The following is a 16937-nucleotide window of genomic DNA, read 5'->3' on the forward strand; positions in this document are numbered from 1 at the left end:
CCGCTTGTTTACCGAGGCTCTTTCTTACCTTAGACTCATGCCTAGTGGATGGGGAATGTTTAAGGTGCCAGATGTGAACGTTAAAAGGGGTGAGAAGGGTCTGGAGGTGCCGCCTGGGGTTTTTTGGTCACTTCTATGAATTTTGGAAAAACACCTCAGCGTTTTTCATTGCTTAGTGGTGAGCATGGGAAACATTTATACTTTGAAAACATTGGGCTTCAAATGCCTTTGCATATGCTCTGGGCTGGGAATTCCCGGCCGAGTCTCCCTGACATGGAGGTCCGTGCTGCTTCACCTCCGCCGTCAGCTCATTTCTAGGCTCTTGGTCCTGCCCCATCGACCTGTCTTCTTCCTCACGGACGGCGTCACACTGGCTGGGTTACGGTGGTTTCGTAGAAAGTTTTGAAAATGGGAAGTGAGAGTCCTCCAGATTTGTTCTTCTTTTTCAGTAATTTTTGGTTCCTTGCAGTTTCATAAAACTTTTAGAAATCTACTTGTCAATTTATACAAAGGATTCCGATGGGATTCTGATAGGGATTGTGTTGAATTCATAGATCAATTTGGCATCTTAACAGCATTAAGTATTCCAGCATGAACATGGGGTCTTTTTCTATTTATTTACCTTATCTTAACTTTTCGAACAATGTTTGTAATTTTCAAAGCATAACTATTGTTTTATTTTGGTAAAGTTATTTCTAAATATTTTTCATGCTATTATAATGGAATTGTTTTCTTAAATTTATGTTCAGATTTTTATTGAAAATGTGTAGAAGTAAAATTGGTTTTTGTGTATTGATCTTGTATCCTTCAAACGTGATGAAATCATTATTCCCAATAGTTTCTTCAGTGGGTTCTTCAGGGTTTTCTGTAGCGGGATCATGTCGTCTAGAATCGGTGGCAGTTTTACCTTCCCCTGTCCAAGCTTTATTTGTTCCCCGTGTAATTGTCCTGTAGAACCGCCAGTACAGTGTTGACTAGAGGTTGAGAGTGTGAACATCCTTGTCTTATTGCGGATTGTAGAGGAGAAGTGTCCAGTCTTCCGCTATTAAGTATGATACTTGTTTTTTGCAGACGGCCTCCATCAGATGGAGCAAGTTCCTTCTGTCCCTGGTGTTTTTTAAATCATAATTGGGTTTCAACCTCCACTTTCTCTGCATTCATTGAGACAATGACGTGTTTCTTGCTTTATCGCATTGCTATGGCTGAACTGAGGATGTATTTCTGACGCGAAATGGATGCCTTTCTTGTCGGCTTAGCCGTGCTTTATCGTCTGTCCTTAGATTTATGCCAAGAACCTGGTGAACGCCGACCGCTGCGCCCTCTTCCAGGTGGACCACAAGAACCAGGAGCTGTACTCCGACCTCTTCGACATCGGGGAGGTGAAGGAGGGCAGGCCCGTCTTCAAGAAGACCAAGGAGATCAGGTACACAGGCGCAGGTCCTGCCGCCGCCGCTCCGTGCCTCCCGCAGGGGCGCTGACCGCCTGTCACACTGTGGTATCATTCCCACCAGGACCCGCCTCCTGAAGGCAGTGCTTCTGGGAATGGCATTGCAGTGCCGGCCAAGCCGCACCGAGAAGCGTTAGCGTCCCCCCCGGAAACGCCGTCTTCGGAGGCGGTCCTTTTGGAAATCATGTTGGAAAAACTGACTAGTGCTCCCAGGTAGGTAAAGGCGCTCCCGCCTGGATGGAGGCGGCAGGTTTCCCGTGTCTCGGGGCAGGCGAGCTGAAACGGGGCGCCCACTGTCCCTACCCGTGGCCATTGGTCTCAAAGTCCAGCCGCAGTGGGCGCTGACCTGCAGCGTTGACTTCAGCTCGCTGTGCTGTAACTGAGCAGGCGGCGTAGTCAGTCACGTGACACTCCGGTTGCCTCTTGAAACCAAAGCCGCCTTTGTGCTGTAAGCAGCAGCTTTTGGCACGTACCTGAGCGGAGCTCCGTCCTGTCACAGTCCGAGCCTGCAGGGAGCACTGTCAGGAATGTGTGGGAATCAAACTGAACAGTCAAACTTGGATTCTCTTTTCTTCATGTGCTTTGTCTAACGGCTTTCCACATGCCCCTCTAAACGCTTTGGTGGTCACAGCATCCCAGGAAAGCAGTGTTCTTGTTCACTAGGAATCGCTGTTCCTTTGGCCATAGTCTGTCCCATGGGGGTGCTAACCAGGTGTGAAGGGGACCATGTGATCCTGCAGGCACTCACCACTTCCCCCCAGTGGGCAGTCCTGCTCCAGGCCCTAGGGCAGTGATGGCGAACCTTTTGAGCTTGGCGTGTCAGCATTTTGAAAAACCCTAACTTAACTCTGGTGCCATGTCACATACAGAAATTTTTTGATATTTGCAACCATAGTCAAACAAAGACTTGTATTTTTGATATTTATTTTATATATTTAAATGCCATTTAACAAAGAAAAATCAACCAAAAAAATGAGTTCGCGTGTCACCTCTGACACAGATGTTATAGGTTCACCATCACTGCCCTAGGGGATAGTCCTATATTCCACTCGTGTGGCTGGCTGGCAGGCACTATTGAGGTTTTTAATTGTGATATTGAGGCTGGTTGTTTTTGGGTCAGTCAGCCTGGATCTAGTCGTAGGTGAGTCCTTTCTCTTGCGGAAGGTCCTTGCCCTCCCGGAAGTGCTGGTGTCTCACATGCTGAGGCCAGGCCCTTGTGGGGCCGTGTTCGCTGGGCTGGGAGCAGTGAGGGGCCAGTTGACAGGGATGTGTTTGCAGGGCAGCCGCCTGAAGTGGGAATAAAGGGACAGTCGGACCACCCTGACCAAGCCATCCCGCGCAGATCCCGCAGTGCATTCTGACTCCTGCTCAGGGCGTCAGTGTTGCCATGGCCATGCGGGTCACAGCCCAGGAAAACTATGACCTTGAAGCAGCCTTGTTTCAGGCAGCGTTGGGCTCACCTTTCAGTGTCATCAGTGTCATATCCACTTTCTTTTGAATATTTTTAGTGACAGTCATCAGTGTGGAGCTTTATTTTAATAACTAGAGGCCCAGTGCACGAAATTCGTGCACTCTTGGGGGGGGGGTCTCTTAGCTTGGCCTGCGCCCTCTCCTAGTCCAGAAGCCCTCAGGGGATGTCTGACTGCTGTGGAGGTGGGAGAGGCTCCTGCCCCCGCTGCTGCGCTCACCAGCTGTGAGCCCAGCTTCTGGCTGAGCAGCATTCCCCCTGTGGGAGTGCACTGACCATCAGAGGGCAGCTTCTGCATTGAGCATCTGCCCCCTGGTGGCCAGTGCACGTCATAGCAACTGGTAGTTGTGCCATTCGGTTAATTTTCATGTTAGCCTTTTATTATATAGGACTAGGGGTCCAGTGCACAAATTCATGCACCTTGAAAGGAGCTATGGGCTGCGAGGCTGCGTGGGCACAGGGGCGGGTCTTGGCCCATCCTCTGCGCCCCCACTTAGCCCCTCCTGCCACGGCCCCAGTCCCTTGTCTGCCAGCAGCCCTGCTCCCACCGCCGCCGTTCCCAAGTGCTGACTGCACCAGCCCTGCTTGCACCCGCTGACAGCGCAGAGGGATTGGGGCTGGCGCCAGCAGTGGGTGCAAGCAGGGCCAGTGCTCTCAGCAGGTGTGAGTGGCAGCTGCTGCCCCGATCACCCCTCTGGAGCAAGGGGAGGTGGAGAAGCTTCAGGGGTGATCGGGACCAGCAGCCGCCGCTTAAACCTGCTGACGGCGCCAAGCAATTGGGACTGGCGCCGGGTGCCGGCAGTGGTGTGAGCAGTGGCTCCAGCACAGGCTGCAGGTCAAGCAGGGCCATTGCCAGCAGTGGGTGCGAGCAGTGGGTGCAAGCAGTGACTCTGGTGCCAGCAGCCGGTGCAAGTGCTGGGCAGGACCCCAGCGTGCGGGAGCAAAAATTTTTAGTAACCACCAGAGGCTCATCCCGATGACAGCAATCAGCGCCCTGCCTTGGTCTGGGGCCCCTGCTCACCTGCTCCACCATCCCTCCATGGCTGACACCTGCCTTGTTCCACATGCACCCCCTCGTGGTCAGCACATGTCATGCAGCTGGTTGTTCAGTTCGGTTGTTCTGCCATTCAGTCTATTTGCATACTAACCTTTTATTATATAGGATGATTATCTCTTATAATGTGGAAACTAGTATGAAAGTTCTGTGTAGCCATAGCAGTGCGACAAGATTGTGGATTGCAGACATCTTTGTTAACAACATTTCAAAATAACTGCATGACTGATGATAATATTGTATCAGAAAACTGTATATGAGAGAATCCTCCTATATAATGAAAGGGTAATACGCAAATTGACCCTAACAGCAGAGTGACTGGGAATCACTGGTCACTATGACACACACTGACCACCAGGGGGCAGGCGCTCAATGCAGGAGCTGCCCTCTGGTGGTCAGTGCGCTCCCACAGGGGGAGCTCTGCTCAGCCGCAAGCCAGGCTGACGGCTGCCAGCACAGTGGTGGTGGTGGGAGCCTCTCCCGCCTCCTCAGCAGCACTAAGGATGTCTGACTGCAGCTAGGCCTGCTCCTCACTGGCAAGTGGACATCCCCCAAGGGCTCCTGGGCTGCCATAGGGATATCTGACTGCCAGCTTAGGCCCAATGCCCCGGGGAGCGGGCCTAAGGCAGCAGGTGGTCATTCCCTGAGGAGTCCCAGACTGCGAGAGGGTACAGGCCGGGCTGAAGGACCCTCCCGAGTGCACAAATTTTTGTGCACCGGACCCCTAATGTGTTTATAATAGAAAATGTTGATATTAAATATCAAAACATAATTAAGTATAGACAATGCTTGCATTTTGACTATTTTTAAATTCAACAAATTAGAGAAATAAAAACAGTAGGACTTTTAAAGTGTGTTATTTTTATAGAGTGCTGTATTGCAAATGCCTTAGCATTCCAGTCCTATGTGCTCTCTCAGAAATCAGCCATGACTTGTGATTCTGGTTATATATGTGGTAGGACGTGCACTGCTATAGAGCTGTGTTCTTGCTTTCCTTGTACCATTGATATGTTGCAAATTTTAGCAAATTACTGAACCCAAATGGGCCTCAGTTCCCACCACAGTGAGAATTAACGCAGAAGATGTAGGTTGAAGTGTATTGTAAATTATAGTGTACGTTGTCAATACGAAGGATTGCTATTGGTCATTGCAGGAGAATGCTAATTAATTTTTCAATTTCAATTTGTGGTTCAGTATAAGTTCATATGTTTTGAATTATATCTTAAATTAAGGTCTCAGGTGATTACTGTGCATTGTTTTTCTGCTTTACCTTTGCACAGTTTGTAATAATAATATGATTTAGAATGTGTGAATGTAAAGTGAACCCAAGCATTTAAAGTGCTTTTCTGTTCAGTGTTTGGAGGCGGCGAGCGGGTTCAGAGTGGGGACAGCCTCTGTGTTTAACGAGCATGCTCCTCTCTCCTGTGTTTGCAGGTTTTCCATTGAGAAAGGGATTGCTGGCCAGGTAGCGCGGACGGGGGAGGTGCTGAATATCCCGGATGCCTACGCAGACCCGCGCTTCAACAGGTGCAGCAAGCAGCTCTTGTCCCCCTTGGCTTTTGCCCTCCTGCTGAGACCCCCTGGGCTGAGACCCCTGGGCTGAGACTGCTGTGCAGCCCAAGCTCACACCCCATCACAGTCCGTCCTTTCCTCTCAGCTCTGGAACTCTTTGCAGCGACCCTGTTATCAGGAGTCAGTGCTTTCAGATACTTCACAATGGTGGGCACTAGACCATTAGCGATACCCCGCTAACGGGGTTTAAAATACTATAAAAGCAACAAAAAGCAAAAGTGTGCAGTTACAAAGCTGCTTGTTTCTGTGGTGCCATCACTTTGTCCCGAGCGCACTCCGATAGCACCTGGTCGTAAGGGCCCACTTTAGGGTGACTGTCCTGTCACTTACAGCTTTAGGGTGACCTGGTAAGTGACTTCATCTCTGAGCTTTAGTTTCCTCCTCTTTAAAATGGGTACGATGATGCCTATCTGTTTTTATTTCAAGTTTGGAGGAAATGTTTATACATGTCTGTCCGCTTTGCCTGACACGCGGAGTGGGCACGGGCACGGCTGCTGCTTCTGTCAGAAGCTGTGAGGGTCGGAGCAGGAGGGCGGAGAGGGTTTGGTTTTGTTCTGTTTTGTGTTTCTCCGGAGAACTAGAAACTGAATCATGTAATAATAAATTTAATAAACCTCTAGAAATTGAGTCTTAAGATTGATGCTATGATTATTAGGGAGTAATAGTTCAGATATTTTGACCAGAGTGTTCAGTTAAATCAAGCATTCAGTTTATTTTAAGAGACACTTAAACGAAATAAACAATAGGAAGTTCTATCAGGTATTTTTTGATTAATGTCAAACATACACAGCTTGTACATAAACACAGATTGTATCTATTCTAGTGATGTGTTTTATCAATAAGGAGTATGCTGAGTGTCTGCTTTTTCAGAAAAGCACAAACTCTATTTGAGAAATAGGCACAGATTTCAGCAGACACCTCACAACACAAGCTCTGTGAACGGCCAGTGAACGCAGCGTGTTTGACGTGAGGGAACATGAACTTAATTGAGGGTGAGATCCTACTACACACCGACGTGAATGGCTAAGATTTTTAAGGTCAACATTAGCGAGGGCTGGCAGGGGTGAGGGACGGGCCGCTCCAGCATTGCGGGTGGACGTGTGATGGGACAGTGCTCGGAAAGCAGTCTGTGGTTCTTGTAAAGATAAGCAGGTGCTGACCGTCCTCGGTCAGCTCTGCTCAGTTGTCGCCAAGAAAAACCATAACCCCTGTCCACGAAGAGGTGGAAGCCAATCTTCAACGTGGCCTTGTTCACACTCGCCACACACCGGCCGTCAGCCGTTAGTCATGTCCATGAGCTGGTGAATGGGTCAATAAACAGTGACACATCCGGACCATAGAATCCTACTCAGTGATCCAAGGGCGGAACCCTGCTCCATGCAGCCCCGTGGCCGTGTCTCAGAAACACTGGCCTTAGTGGGAGAAGCCAGGCACACAGATCCCACCCCACTAGTTGTCTAGTTTCACGGCTGCCTCTGTGAACAGAGTCTGACTTTCAAAGAGTATTTCCTCGACTTCCAAGTTGGCAAACTTCTCCTGAGAGTCAGAGCAGTGCTTTGGGCTTTGCCAGCCACGGCGTCTCTGCTGGGAGCCGGGCAGTGCCTTAGGGAGTGGTGTGGTCTAGTCCACGAGAGCTCCGTGTGCAGACGGGAGGGCTGGTGCGGGCCCGCTCTGCACACCCATGTATGTTTGCAAAGCAAGTTCACCTCATAATGTAGCCAAGGCCAAAGGCACATGCTCTCTCACCACATTGATTCTAGTTTTCTCTGGATCAACAGTTGGTGTTATCCCAGTAATACTGGGTCCTGAAAACGGAGCAATAAGCCGAAGGCCTCTGGTCCTGTTCTGAAAAGCTCTTGAGAACAAAAGAACAAACCGGTTAGAATGTTTTTGAAAAGGTTTAAGTAGAGCACTTTCAAATGCCATGTGGTCCTTGAATGTGGAAGCTAACGGCTCCATTAGAGGCATTTGTAATAGAAGCACGTAATTTGCAAAGCGGAGTTGAGGTTTATGGTAGAATAAGTCGTTTACCTTCTGTTTTTTGTGTGTGTGTGTGTGCGTGCGCACGTGTGCGTGTGTGTGGTTGTCTCTCCCCCCCCCACCCCCAGGGAGGTGGACCTGTACACGGGCTACACCACACGCAACATCCTGTGCATGCCCATCGTGAGCCGTGGCAGCGTGATCGGCGTGGTGCAGATGGTGAACAAGATCAGCGGCAGCGCCTTCTCCAAAACGGACGAGAACAACTTCAAGATGTTCGCCGTCTTCTGTGCGTTAGCCTTGCACTGTGCCAACGTGAGTGATGCTTTTAAATACCTTTCTCACTACTCAATAGTAACTTTAAAACAATGGCAGTAAAGTAGTGTAAGGGGTGTCTTTTTTTTCCATTTAAGTTTTCTTCATTAAATCAAAAACACTAATTCCTTGTGGCTCAAATTTAGAAAAAGCCATGCCTTGGAAGGAAAAAAAATCTAATATTTTGCATTTATTTCAAGGTGTGAATCAGTTTTTTAAAAAAACGAAGTTGCCCTAGCCAGTGTGGCTCAGTGGATAGAGCAACGGCCTGAGGACTGAGGATCCTGGGTTTGATTCCGGTCAAGGGCACAGGCCCAGGTTGCAGGCTCAATCCCCAGTAGGGGGCGTGCAGGAGCAGCCGATTGATGATTCTCAGTGATTGTCTCTCATCTTTGATGTTTCTGTCTCTCCCTCTCCCTTCCTCTCTGAAATCAATACAAATATATTGGGGGGAAAAAGAAGTTAAACGAGGTGAAATGTTCAAGCCTAAGGTCTGTGTCTCAGGGTCCACTGGGACGAATGAGGAGGCGCTCTCGGAGCCTCACGGCCTGTCACCACAGGCCTCTGCGGGCCTCATGCGGAGCGGGGCCCTGAGGACATGCGGACCTGCGGACCGTGGTGCCCGGGAGCAGAGCTCACCTGTCCTGCCTGCTTGCCCACTGCAGGAGGCTCCCGCCCACCCTGTGAAGTCTCCCTTTAAAGTAGTTGAATTTACCATCTTTTCCATTTTTCCATTTTCAATGAGTTGAACATTTAGTCTGTTATAAACTCTAAGATTCCTTTCTTGACAGGACTGGGATTTCGAAGTTAGGGAACATTTTATTAACTTTTTGATAAAGTGCAATCAGTAGAAATGGGAGTTACCACCTTAATAATTTAGAGAAATTGCCTTTTTGGAAAGCGAACCACGTTCCACAGGATTAATTTTGTAACTAATGGAAACGGCTTAACCAGAACTAGGACCAAAAATGGGGTAAACAGTACTTCAGGGACTGGAGGGAACTGCAGCTCAGAGCGCTTCCTGAGGGCACCCAGCTTCCTTTGTGGCGCCAGGGCGCCCTCTCCTGGGGGACATTGAGTGTTGCATGGCTCATCAGAAAGAAACAGGATATCAGCTATCTTTTCGCTTTAGATTCTATCACCCATAAATAAAAACAGTGACACCTTACATTTCTTTATCTTCAAAGTTGCAGAGAGTGTAATTTCCAGTATACTCTGAGTATTGATTTTTACCTTTTAAATGAATCCAGTGGAATCTAAGTGCTGTAGCAACTTGATACCTATACAGCCCATTTAAAAAAACAATGGCAAGCTCCAGTGATTGGAAAGTCAGCATCATTCTCTTCTCTCTGCACATATTTCTATGACCCACCAAAGTTTGTTCTAATACAACATCTTCATGCCCCTCCCCTTGTCTTCACTGGTCCTTCTAGGTTCCTGTCTGTTTGCAATCTCCTCTCCTTATAAGGACTCTAGTTGTATTGGGTTAGGGCTGCCCTGTTCAGCTCATTTTGCCTTAATTACTTCTTTAAAGACCCAGTCTGTAAACACAATCACATTTGAAGGGCTAGGGTTTCAATGTCTGAATTGTGGGACACATTCCGCCCCTAACAGGTGCTGGGTATGGAGCTGACCCGGGCCTGTCCTGTCTCTGTTCATCGACCCGTCCCCCCCTTCATCCTGCAGGCCGGGGCTATGAAGCATGTAGTCCGGTTTGAGGAGCGTGATGGACTATCACAGTGATGTGTTCCCGCACCTGCAGGCAGGCACCTCCCATTCCCGTGATGGTGGCCGCTCGATGGAGGTTTCTCCACTGGGACTTGCCCCCTTGTCTCATTGTTTCAGCAGAGAGTTTACCCAGAAGCCTCTGCGTGCATTTCTCTTTCTGTTTCTCTGATTGCATGTTGGCAGCTCTAGTCCAGCCGTCTCCCTGTCATCCCGGAGCCTCGCTCTCCAATGGCCCCGAGATGCAGCATTGCTCGTGTGCCTACTTGTGGTTCCCTTTTGTGTTTAAGGGGCCGGGAGCATTGCTCTCACTCATTAGAAGATGGAAGCAGGGAGAGTGTCTTCGAAGTCGTTTCTCTGAAATTGACTCCAAAGGAGCTGAGGAAAGTGGACACGGAAGCTTTAGTTCGCTCACGGCCACACAGCAAGCGGCATTAACACTGAACAAGAAAATAATTGCTTTCCCAGCAAACTCCCGTCCTGAAGAGAGCACTTTGAAGACAGATGTTTACTGTTGTTTCCTTGGCCTGAACTTGTTGGATGATACAGGGCGGGCAGAAGCCAGTGTGCAGTTGTCGGTGTGGATGGTAGTGCAGTGATGAATCAGAACACAAGAACAGACTCTCCCACTACCGACAGCTGTAACCCTTCGCTTCTGTAAAGATCCAGGCTCCTTCCCAAGCCCTGGTTGGGGCGTGTGCAGGAGGCAACCAATCGATGTGTTTCTCTCACACCAATATTTCTCTCTGTCTTTCCTTTTCTCTTTCACTCTCTCTAAAAAGTTAATGGAAAAATATCCTTGGGTGAGGATTCACAACAACAGCAACAAAAAGACAGCTGTTCCAGGGTTACTCAGTCTTTTCAAACACACGTGGTCGTCTGTATTGTACCCGCCAGGTCGCATGGGTGGGGCTCTCCAGTGTTGGTGGCGGTGGAGTAGAAATAGGTTCAGGGGTGGTGGTGCCAGGCGCTGTGCCGATGCTTCCATACCAGACCCTGAACTGTAATGACGCCATGTTCCCTTACCTGTCTGCCTGCAGATGTACCACCGGATCCGCCACTCAGAGTGCATCTACCGCGTGACCATGGAGAAGCTGTCCTACCACAGCATCTGCACCGCCGAGGAGTGGCAGGGCCTCATGCGCTTCACACTGCCCGGGCGCCTCTGCAAGGAGGTGGAGCTGTGAGTTCCCGCCCGGCACACGGGCTTGGCTTGGCCCACCTGGAAGGGAAACGGGTCAGAGAATTCGGGTCACAGATGGCTCAGTGCAGGTGCAGCTGCAGCTGCCCTTTCTCCCTTCCGAGGGGGTTCCAGGTCTCGGGGTACAACTTGTCGGGTCTCATATTTAAAAACAAAACTGAACACAATTTTGAAATGAGTTAACTTAAATGTTAGCTGTTCTCTGTAGGCTTTTGTACAGTTTACACTATATAATATTTAATATTTAAATGGTATTTAATATCAGATTCTAAGTTTTCTGTATAATTTTAAATTTACAAATTTGAGAAGCTAGTAATTCAACTTTCACAATTTGTTTTCCAATCCTATGCTCTATATGCCAATGTATGCAATTGCTGGTGGTAGAACCTCTGGTAATTTGTACAACCATTGTAAGTACAAGCCAACACTATTTCACGGCATAGAAACTTCCCAGAAGTGACCCAGAGCTGATAGTTGCCTTATGATTGCGCAGATAGTGGTGTTAAGTTAATTAAACAAGGAGGCCCTGGGATGGGGCGGCCTCACTGCCCTGGTGGCCCAGGAACAGATGGAAACACAGGGACAGCCCTTCCCCAAAGAGCCAGCCAATCAGTGAGCGCCTCCCTCTGCTGCAGCCAATCAGTGAGCGCCTCTCTCTGCTGCAGCCAATCAGTGAGCTCCTCTCTCTGCTGCAGCCAATCAGTGAGCTCCTCTCTCTGCTGCCCATTCTCTCTGGTCTCCCATCCCTGGATGCAGCCCTTCTCACCACCTTGGGGCTGGCACTGCTGGTTGAATTGATGTTGGCTCAGATCAGCTCATAAAATGTCAACTATGCCTTAGTTTATCTTTTAATGGTATAATAGTATGCATCTACCTATAATAATAAAAGCATAATATGCTAATTAGACCGGACAGCCGAACGACCTTCCAGATGAAATCTGGGCTGTGAGAGACAAGGCAGCTGCTGCAGCTCCCAGGGCTGAGCCCTTGCACGAATTTTATGCATCTAGCCTCTAGTCCTATCTAATACTAGAGAAACATGGTAATTAACCGTAACTTTGCTACCCTTCCCATTGGCTAATCAGGGCGATATGCAAATTAACTGCCAACCAAGATGGCGGCTGGCAGCCAGGCAGCTGAGGCGAACAGGAGGCTTGTATGCTCCAGTGAAGGAGGAAGCCAAGGTTCCCCGCCTGCCGCTGCCGGCCTCTGAGCTTGCACTCTAAGCAACTGTGTTGCAATTATAGAATCTAAACAAACCTCAGAAACCTGCTTTCAGCCGTCAGAGCTGGAGCGAGCAGGACCGAAACAATGTTACAATTATAGAACCCAAACAAACCCAGATACCTGCTTTCAGCAGCCGAGGTCTCAGAGCTGGAGCCAAGCCTCAGACCTAAAGCCAGCTCTCAGCTCCAGTGACAGCCATAGAAGGTAAATAAATCCCAGAATAAAAAAAAAAGAAAGAAAAAAAGGAGAGATTGGGAGCTTCAGTCGCCTGCCAGCCTGAAAATGGCCCTCAGCCCCTCACCCAGACTGGCCAGGCACCCCAGTGGGGACCCCCGCCCTGAAGGGGGTGTGACCAGCTGCAAACAGCCATCATCCCCTCATCCAGGCTGGCCAGGCACCCCAGTGGGGACCCCCACCCTGAAGCAACAAGATGGCGGCTAATTTGCATACTGAAGGCGGGCGGCAGCGGGCAAGGCTGTCCGCGGTCCGGGATCCGGATCTGTGACCCTGCCGGGCAGGGGGCAGTGCAGGAGGCTGTCCGCGGTCTGGGACCTGGATCCATGACCTGGCGGGCAGGGCGGCAGCGCTTGAGGCTGTCTGCGGTCTAGAACCCGGATCCATGTCCTGGCGGGTGGGGGGCAGCGCTTGAGGCTGTCCACGGGACCAAGACATGGATCTGTGACCCTGCCAGGTGGGGGGCAGCGCTTGAAGCTGTCGGCGGTCCCAGGACCTGGATCCGTGACCCTTCCCGGCGGGGCAGCAGCTCGCACAGGGGCGGATCGGCTGGGGTTGGGCAGGGCAGGACACCTGGCTTCTACCCAGCCCCAGTCACTCTGGGCAGGTGAGCAGTGCAGAGAGCCTCTGGACAGGGGAGGCAGGCCGGCGGAGGGCGGCCTGTACTCTCCACATGGCGGTGGTGACAGCTGTGAGTGCGCCAAGCGGAGCCTGCAGGCTGAGCTAAAGTAGCGCCTGCAGGCCATCAGTGCCCAGGAGTGGCTGCGCAAGATCCGCCTCCTGGCCCAGAAGGTGCAGGATCACAGGGACAGCCACTGTGGCGAGCCAGACTGACATCCTCCTGGCCGCACCACAGGGGTTTGCCCATCCCCCCCGGCGTGCGAAGATCCCCCAGCACACTGTCACCCTCCCGCGCCTGCAATAGTTGCAAACCAAGGTGTGCACAAGTTCCCCCCGCCTCACCACCATACTTCCATCAACCCAGCATGCCTAACACCCCCACAGGATGTGCACACATCCCCTCTGATGCGCTCACGTCCTTTGGAGAGTTCTGGGTGTTCTGGGTGCTGAGGGTGGGCGCCTGTGAGATGACAGTGAGAGGGCGGAGTGGTGATGCCCTGTTCCCACAGAGGCCAATGCAGCTATGAGATCACCTCTGGGGGGTTAATGCAGGTGCTGAGGCAGGAGCAGATGCAGACAGACACACCTGGTGGGCACGGGCGGCCCTCGCTGAGGTGCCTTCGGTCAGCGTTCAAAATCAAGAACCCAGAAGCGGAGAGGAATTCTGTCCTCTCAGTGAAACAATGGGACAGTCGGGGCGACTGTAGAGGAGGAATGTGCACTTTGGGTGCCAGCACCCATGAGCGAAGGCTGCGCTGACTGAGCCTCGCTTGCTTGGGGCCTAGCGCACTCCTGCCGGGCAGCGGGTGACAGGACGTGCTTTTCCGAATTAATGAGAGAAAACGTTGATTCTCCTGCTGCCCACAAAGGTGGAAAGTGAAGTGGGGAGTGAGCGAGGTTCCCTGTCTGGGGGTTCCAAATCTGCTGTTGTTTTCTTTCACCGCTGACTAGAGATATACAGGGTGTCCCCCCAAAATGTATACACACTTTGAATACCTACTAATTCCAATGGTTTTAAACATAAGAAAGAAACAACAATGGAGCTGTTATCTGTTAAAAGTGTGGGCACAAACAGGTAGTTGGACATTCCCTGAGGGGTCTCAGATTGGAGAGGGTGAAAGCCAGACTGAGGGGCCCCTTCCTCCCCTCCACCCCAGTGCACGAATTTCATGCACCGGGCTACTAGTATATATAAAAGCCAAAGCAACCATCTGACTGGTAGCTATAACATGCACTAACCACCAGGGGGCAGACACTCAACACAGGAGCTGCTGAGCTGCGGTGACTTGGCAGCTGCGGTTCTCGGGTGACGCACCCCAGAATCGGACTCCCTCCTCTCTGGTTCTGGGTGCATCACCCAAGAACTGCCCTCTCACAATCCGGGACCCCTCGGGGGATGTTGGAGAGCTGGTTTTGGCCCAATCCCCACAGGCCAGTCCAAGGGACCCCACGGGTACATGAATCCGTGCACCGGGCCTCTAGTTGTGCTATATTAAGAAATGTATACATTTGGTCTTTTAGTTGTTTCCTGGCAGGAGCTCCTAACACCCTGTGATACAGGTGAGGGGGTGTCTTTCCTTGTTTATAATAAAACTCAACTGTACAAGGGTTTATGCCAAGGAAGAACCTTTAGAGCAGTGGTTCTCAACCTTCCTAATGCCGTGACCCTTTAATACAGTTCCTCATGTTGTGGTGACCCCCAGCCATAAAATTATTTTCGTTGCTACTTTATAACTGTAATTTTGCTACTGTTATGAATCGTAATATAAATATCTGATATACAGGATGTATTTTCATTGTTACAAATTGAACATAATTAAAGCATAGTGATTAATCAAAAATAGTATGTAATTATATGTGTGTTTTCCGATGGTCTTAGGCGACCCCTGTGAAAAGGTCGTTTGACCCCAAAGGGGTCGCGACTCACAGGTTGAGAACTGCTGCCTTAGAGGGTGAGGTCTGGGTGTCAGGAGCAAGCCACGTGATTAGGACTTCTGGGGGTGTAGGAGGTGGGGATGAGGTCATCATCAAAGGCCAGTGACTTAGTCATGCCTGGGGGTGAGGCCTCCCTCCAGGAAAACCCTGAAGAAGGTTTGAGAGTTGTCCGCGTGCACGCATCACATCCTGGGGTGGGGGAGCCTGAGAGCACGGAGCCTGTGCCCCTGCCCACAGCTTGCCTGTGCCTCCCTTCCCCCGGCTCTTCCTGATGTGCTTCCTTCCTACTGAACCCCAAGTAGTAAGCAGAGTGCCCCCCGGAGCCTGGGAGCTGTTGTCGCGTGTCATCAAACCTCAGCTTCTAGCTGGTTGGCCAGAAATCGGAGTGGCCCGGGCTTGCAGTTGTCAAGTGAAGTGAGGGGCAGTCTATGGGCTGAGGACGGGGCCTGCGGCTCTGCTAATTCCAGGTGGTGTCAGGACTGACCTGCATTGTGGAGCGTCGCTGGGTGTCCGCAGAGGATTGGAGAACTGCTCGGTGCAGAAAACTCACACCTTTGGTGTCAGGAATATTATGACTAGAGGACAATGTGTCTTTTTAAAATACTATACCATATACCACTGTGTTTATTTAGGTTAAATGTCAGCAAATTAGCAAATGAAAAATAGGTAAAAACTTTGGATGTGTGTTTATATTTATGAAAATTGTTTTGTGGCTTTAAATAGGAGATAGGATAATCTTCAGCTCTAAAAAATTTTTTATAAGGTTTTTTACTCCCTTATGTAATGTATGTGCATTTTTCATAATAGAACTTTTTTACTTTTTCATTGCTCTGATAGTAACCACAGCATCCCCTTGTTATAGATTGTTTGAGAGAGAGTTAAGCAATGACAGTGAAGCAAATATTGCACTAAGTTCCTGAGGGCACGAGTGGCGTTTCCTTCTGGAAACCTCTACGTCCAGCAGAGACGTGACTGAGGCGGGAGAGCGGCTGACCCGTGTCCCTCAGTCCTCAGTGGACAGCAGTTCCCCTGCCTTCTTTCCCGTTAGCATGTGTCCTGATGTCGGAACAAACGAGCCTTCTCTGCGTTTCTTTTCAGGTTCCACTTTGACATCGGTCCTTTTGAAAACATGTGGCCTGGGATTTTTGTCTACATGATCCATCGTTCCTGTGGGACGTCCTGGTACGAAATGGCCCAGAAACATCCTTTTTAGACTGTTGAGTGACATGGCCCCTCCCTCCCTTACCTGGACGCCCTGTCAGTTTCAGGGGGGGATGCAGTATTAACACATGCTAGATGTAAATTGCCTTTTCTAAAGATTTAATGTTAGAAAGGCTAGTAGACTCAGACAGAGCCGCAGCCCTCTCGTTCTCCCCGTAGCGGCTATGAGCTCTGTCCCTCGGCTCACAGCCATGGATAGAACCAGGTGGCCATTAAAATGTGGGGGAGCGAACTTAGGCTGTTTAACTGGAAAAGGTGGGAGTTCCCCGTCCACAGAGTCGCACACTGCTTTGAAGTGTGCGTGGGAATGCACGCATGCATTTGTATCAACCAACTTCCCTGATGTACCAGTCAGAACAGGTAGAAAGGAACAAGGGGACCCTTCACAGCCCAGGCCTGTGCCAGTCACTTCCTGGGGCTGCTGCTCGCGTCGCAGGCCCCTCTCCACGCCGGCCCAGAGGAGCACCTTCCTCTCCCGCCGCCCCCGCTGCGTGGCGGAGCTTAGCTTCTCTAGAGCCACTGAGGCCCGTGCTTTCTCAGTACATCAGTGACTCTTTAGAAGGAGTGCACACGGCGACGAGCTCTAGTTAGTTCTCACCTGCTAGTATATCAAAGAGGCTGACCATTTGGAACTCTTAAAATGGCATTCCTTACACTCTAAGGACATTTGAAAATTTTCAGTGGAGAAAATATAGGTTACATATTTTTAGAAGCTTTTTGAACCCTCATTTCTTTGGTATTTCAAAGAGCCCTGTTTTGTCTTGTTGTGTTTTTGATTTAAGCTGCCTTAAAATCCACTGAGAAAATTGAAGCCCTTCAATAAGTATGAATACATGGTTATATTATAACATAACATATGATAACCATATTGTATAATGAAAATGCCATTTCTACCATGCACTGTGTCAGGATAGAGTCATTGCTGCTAATAGTTTGA

General features: G+C 50.0%; 1 protein-coding gene across 3 annotated transcripts in view; it reads left to right on the plus strand.

Annotated features, from left to right (window-relative positions):
- The window catches only part of PDE10A (phosphodiesterase 10A), a 138455-nt gene that overhangs the window by 110353 nt on the left and 11165 nt on the right, over nucleotides 1-16937 (plus strand). For all 3 annotated transcript variants that reach the window (XM_036317604.1, XM_036317602.1, XM_036317603.1), the window contains exons 11-15: nucleotides 1281-1423; nucleotides 5404-5496; nucleotides 7650-7836; nucleotides 10602-10744; nucleotides 15878-15961. In XM_036317604.1, coding sequence (XP_036173497.1) covers nucleotides 1281-1423; nucleotides 5404-5496; nucleotides 7650-7836; nucleotides 10602-10744; nucleotides 15878-15961 — 650 coding nt within the window. The remainder of the gene's footprint in view (nucleotides 1-1280; nucleotides 1424-5403; nucleotides 5497-7649; nucleotides 7837-10601; nucleotides 10745-15877; nucleotides 15962-16937) is intronic.

Source organism: Myotis myotis, unplaced genomic scaffold, assembly GCF_014108235.1.
Source record: "Myotis myotis isolate mMyoMyo1 unplaced genomic scaffold, mMyoMyo1.p scaffold_m19_p_7, whole genome shotgun sequence".
Taxonomy (NCBI): Eukaryota; Metazoa; Chordata; class Mammalia; order Chiroptera; family Vespertilionidae; genus Myotis; species Myotis myotis.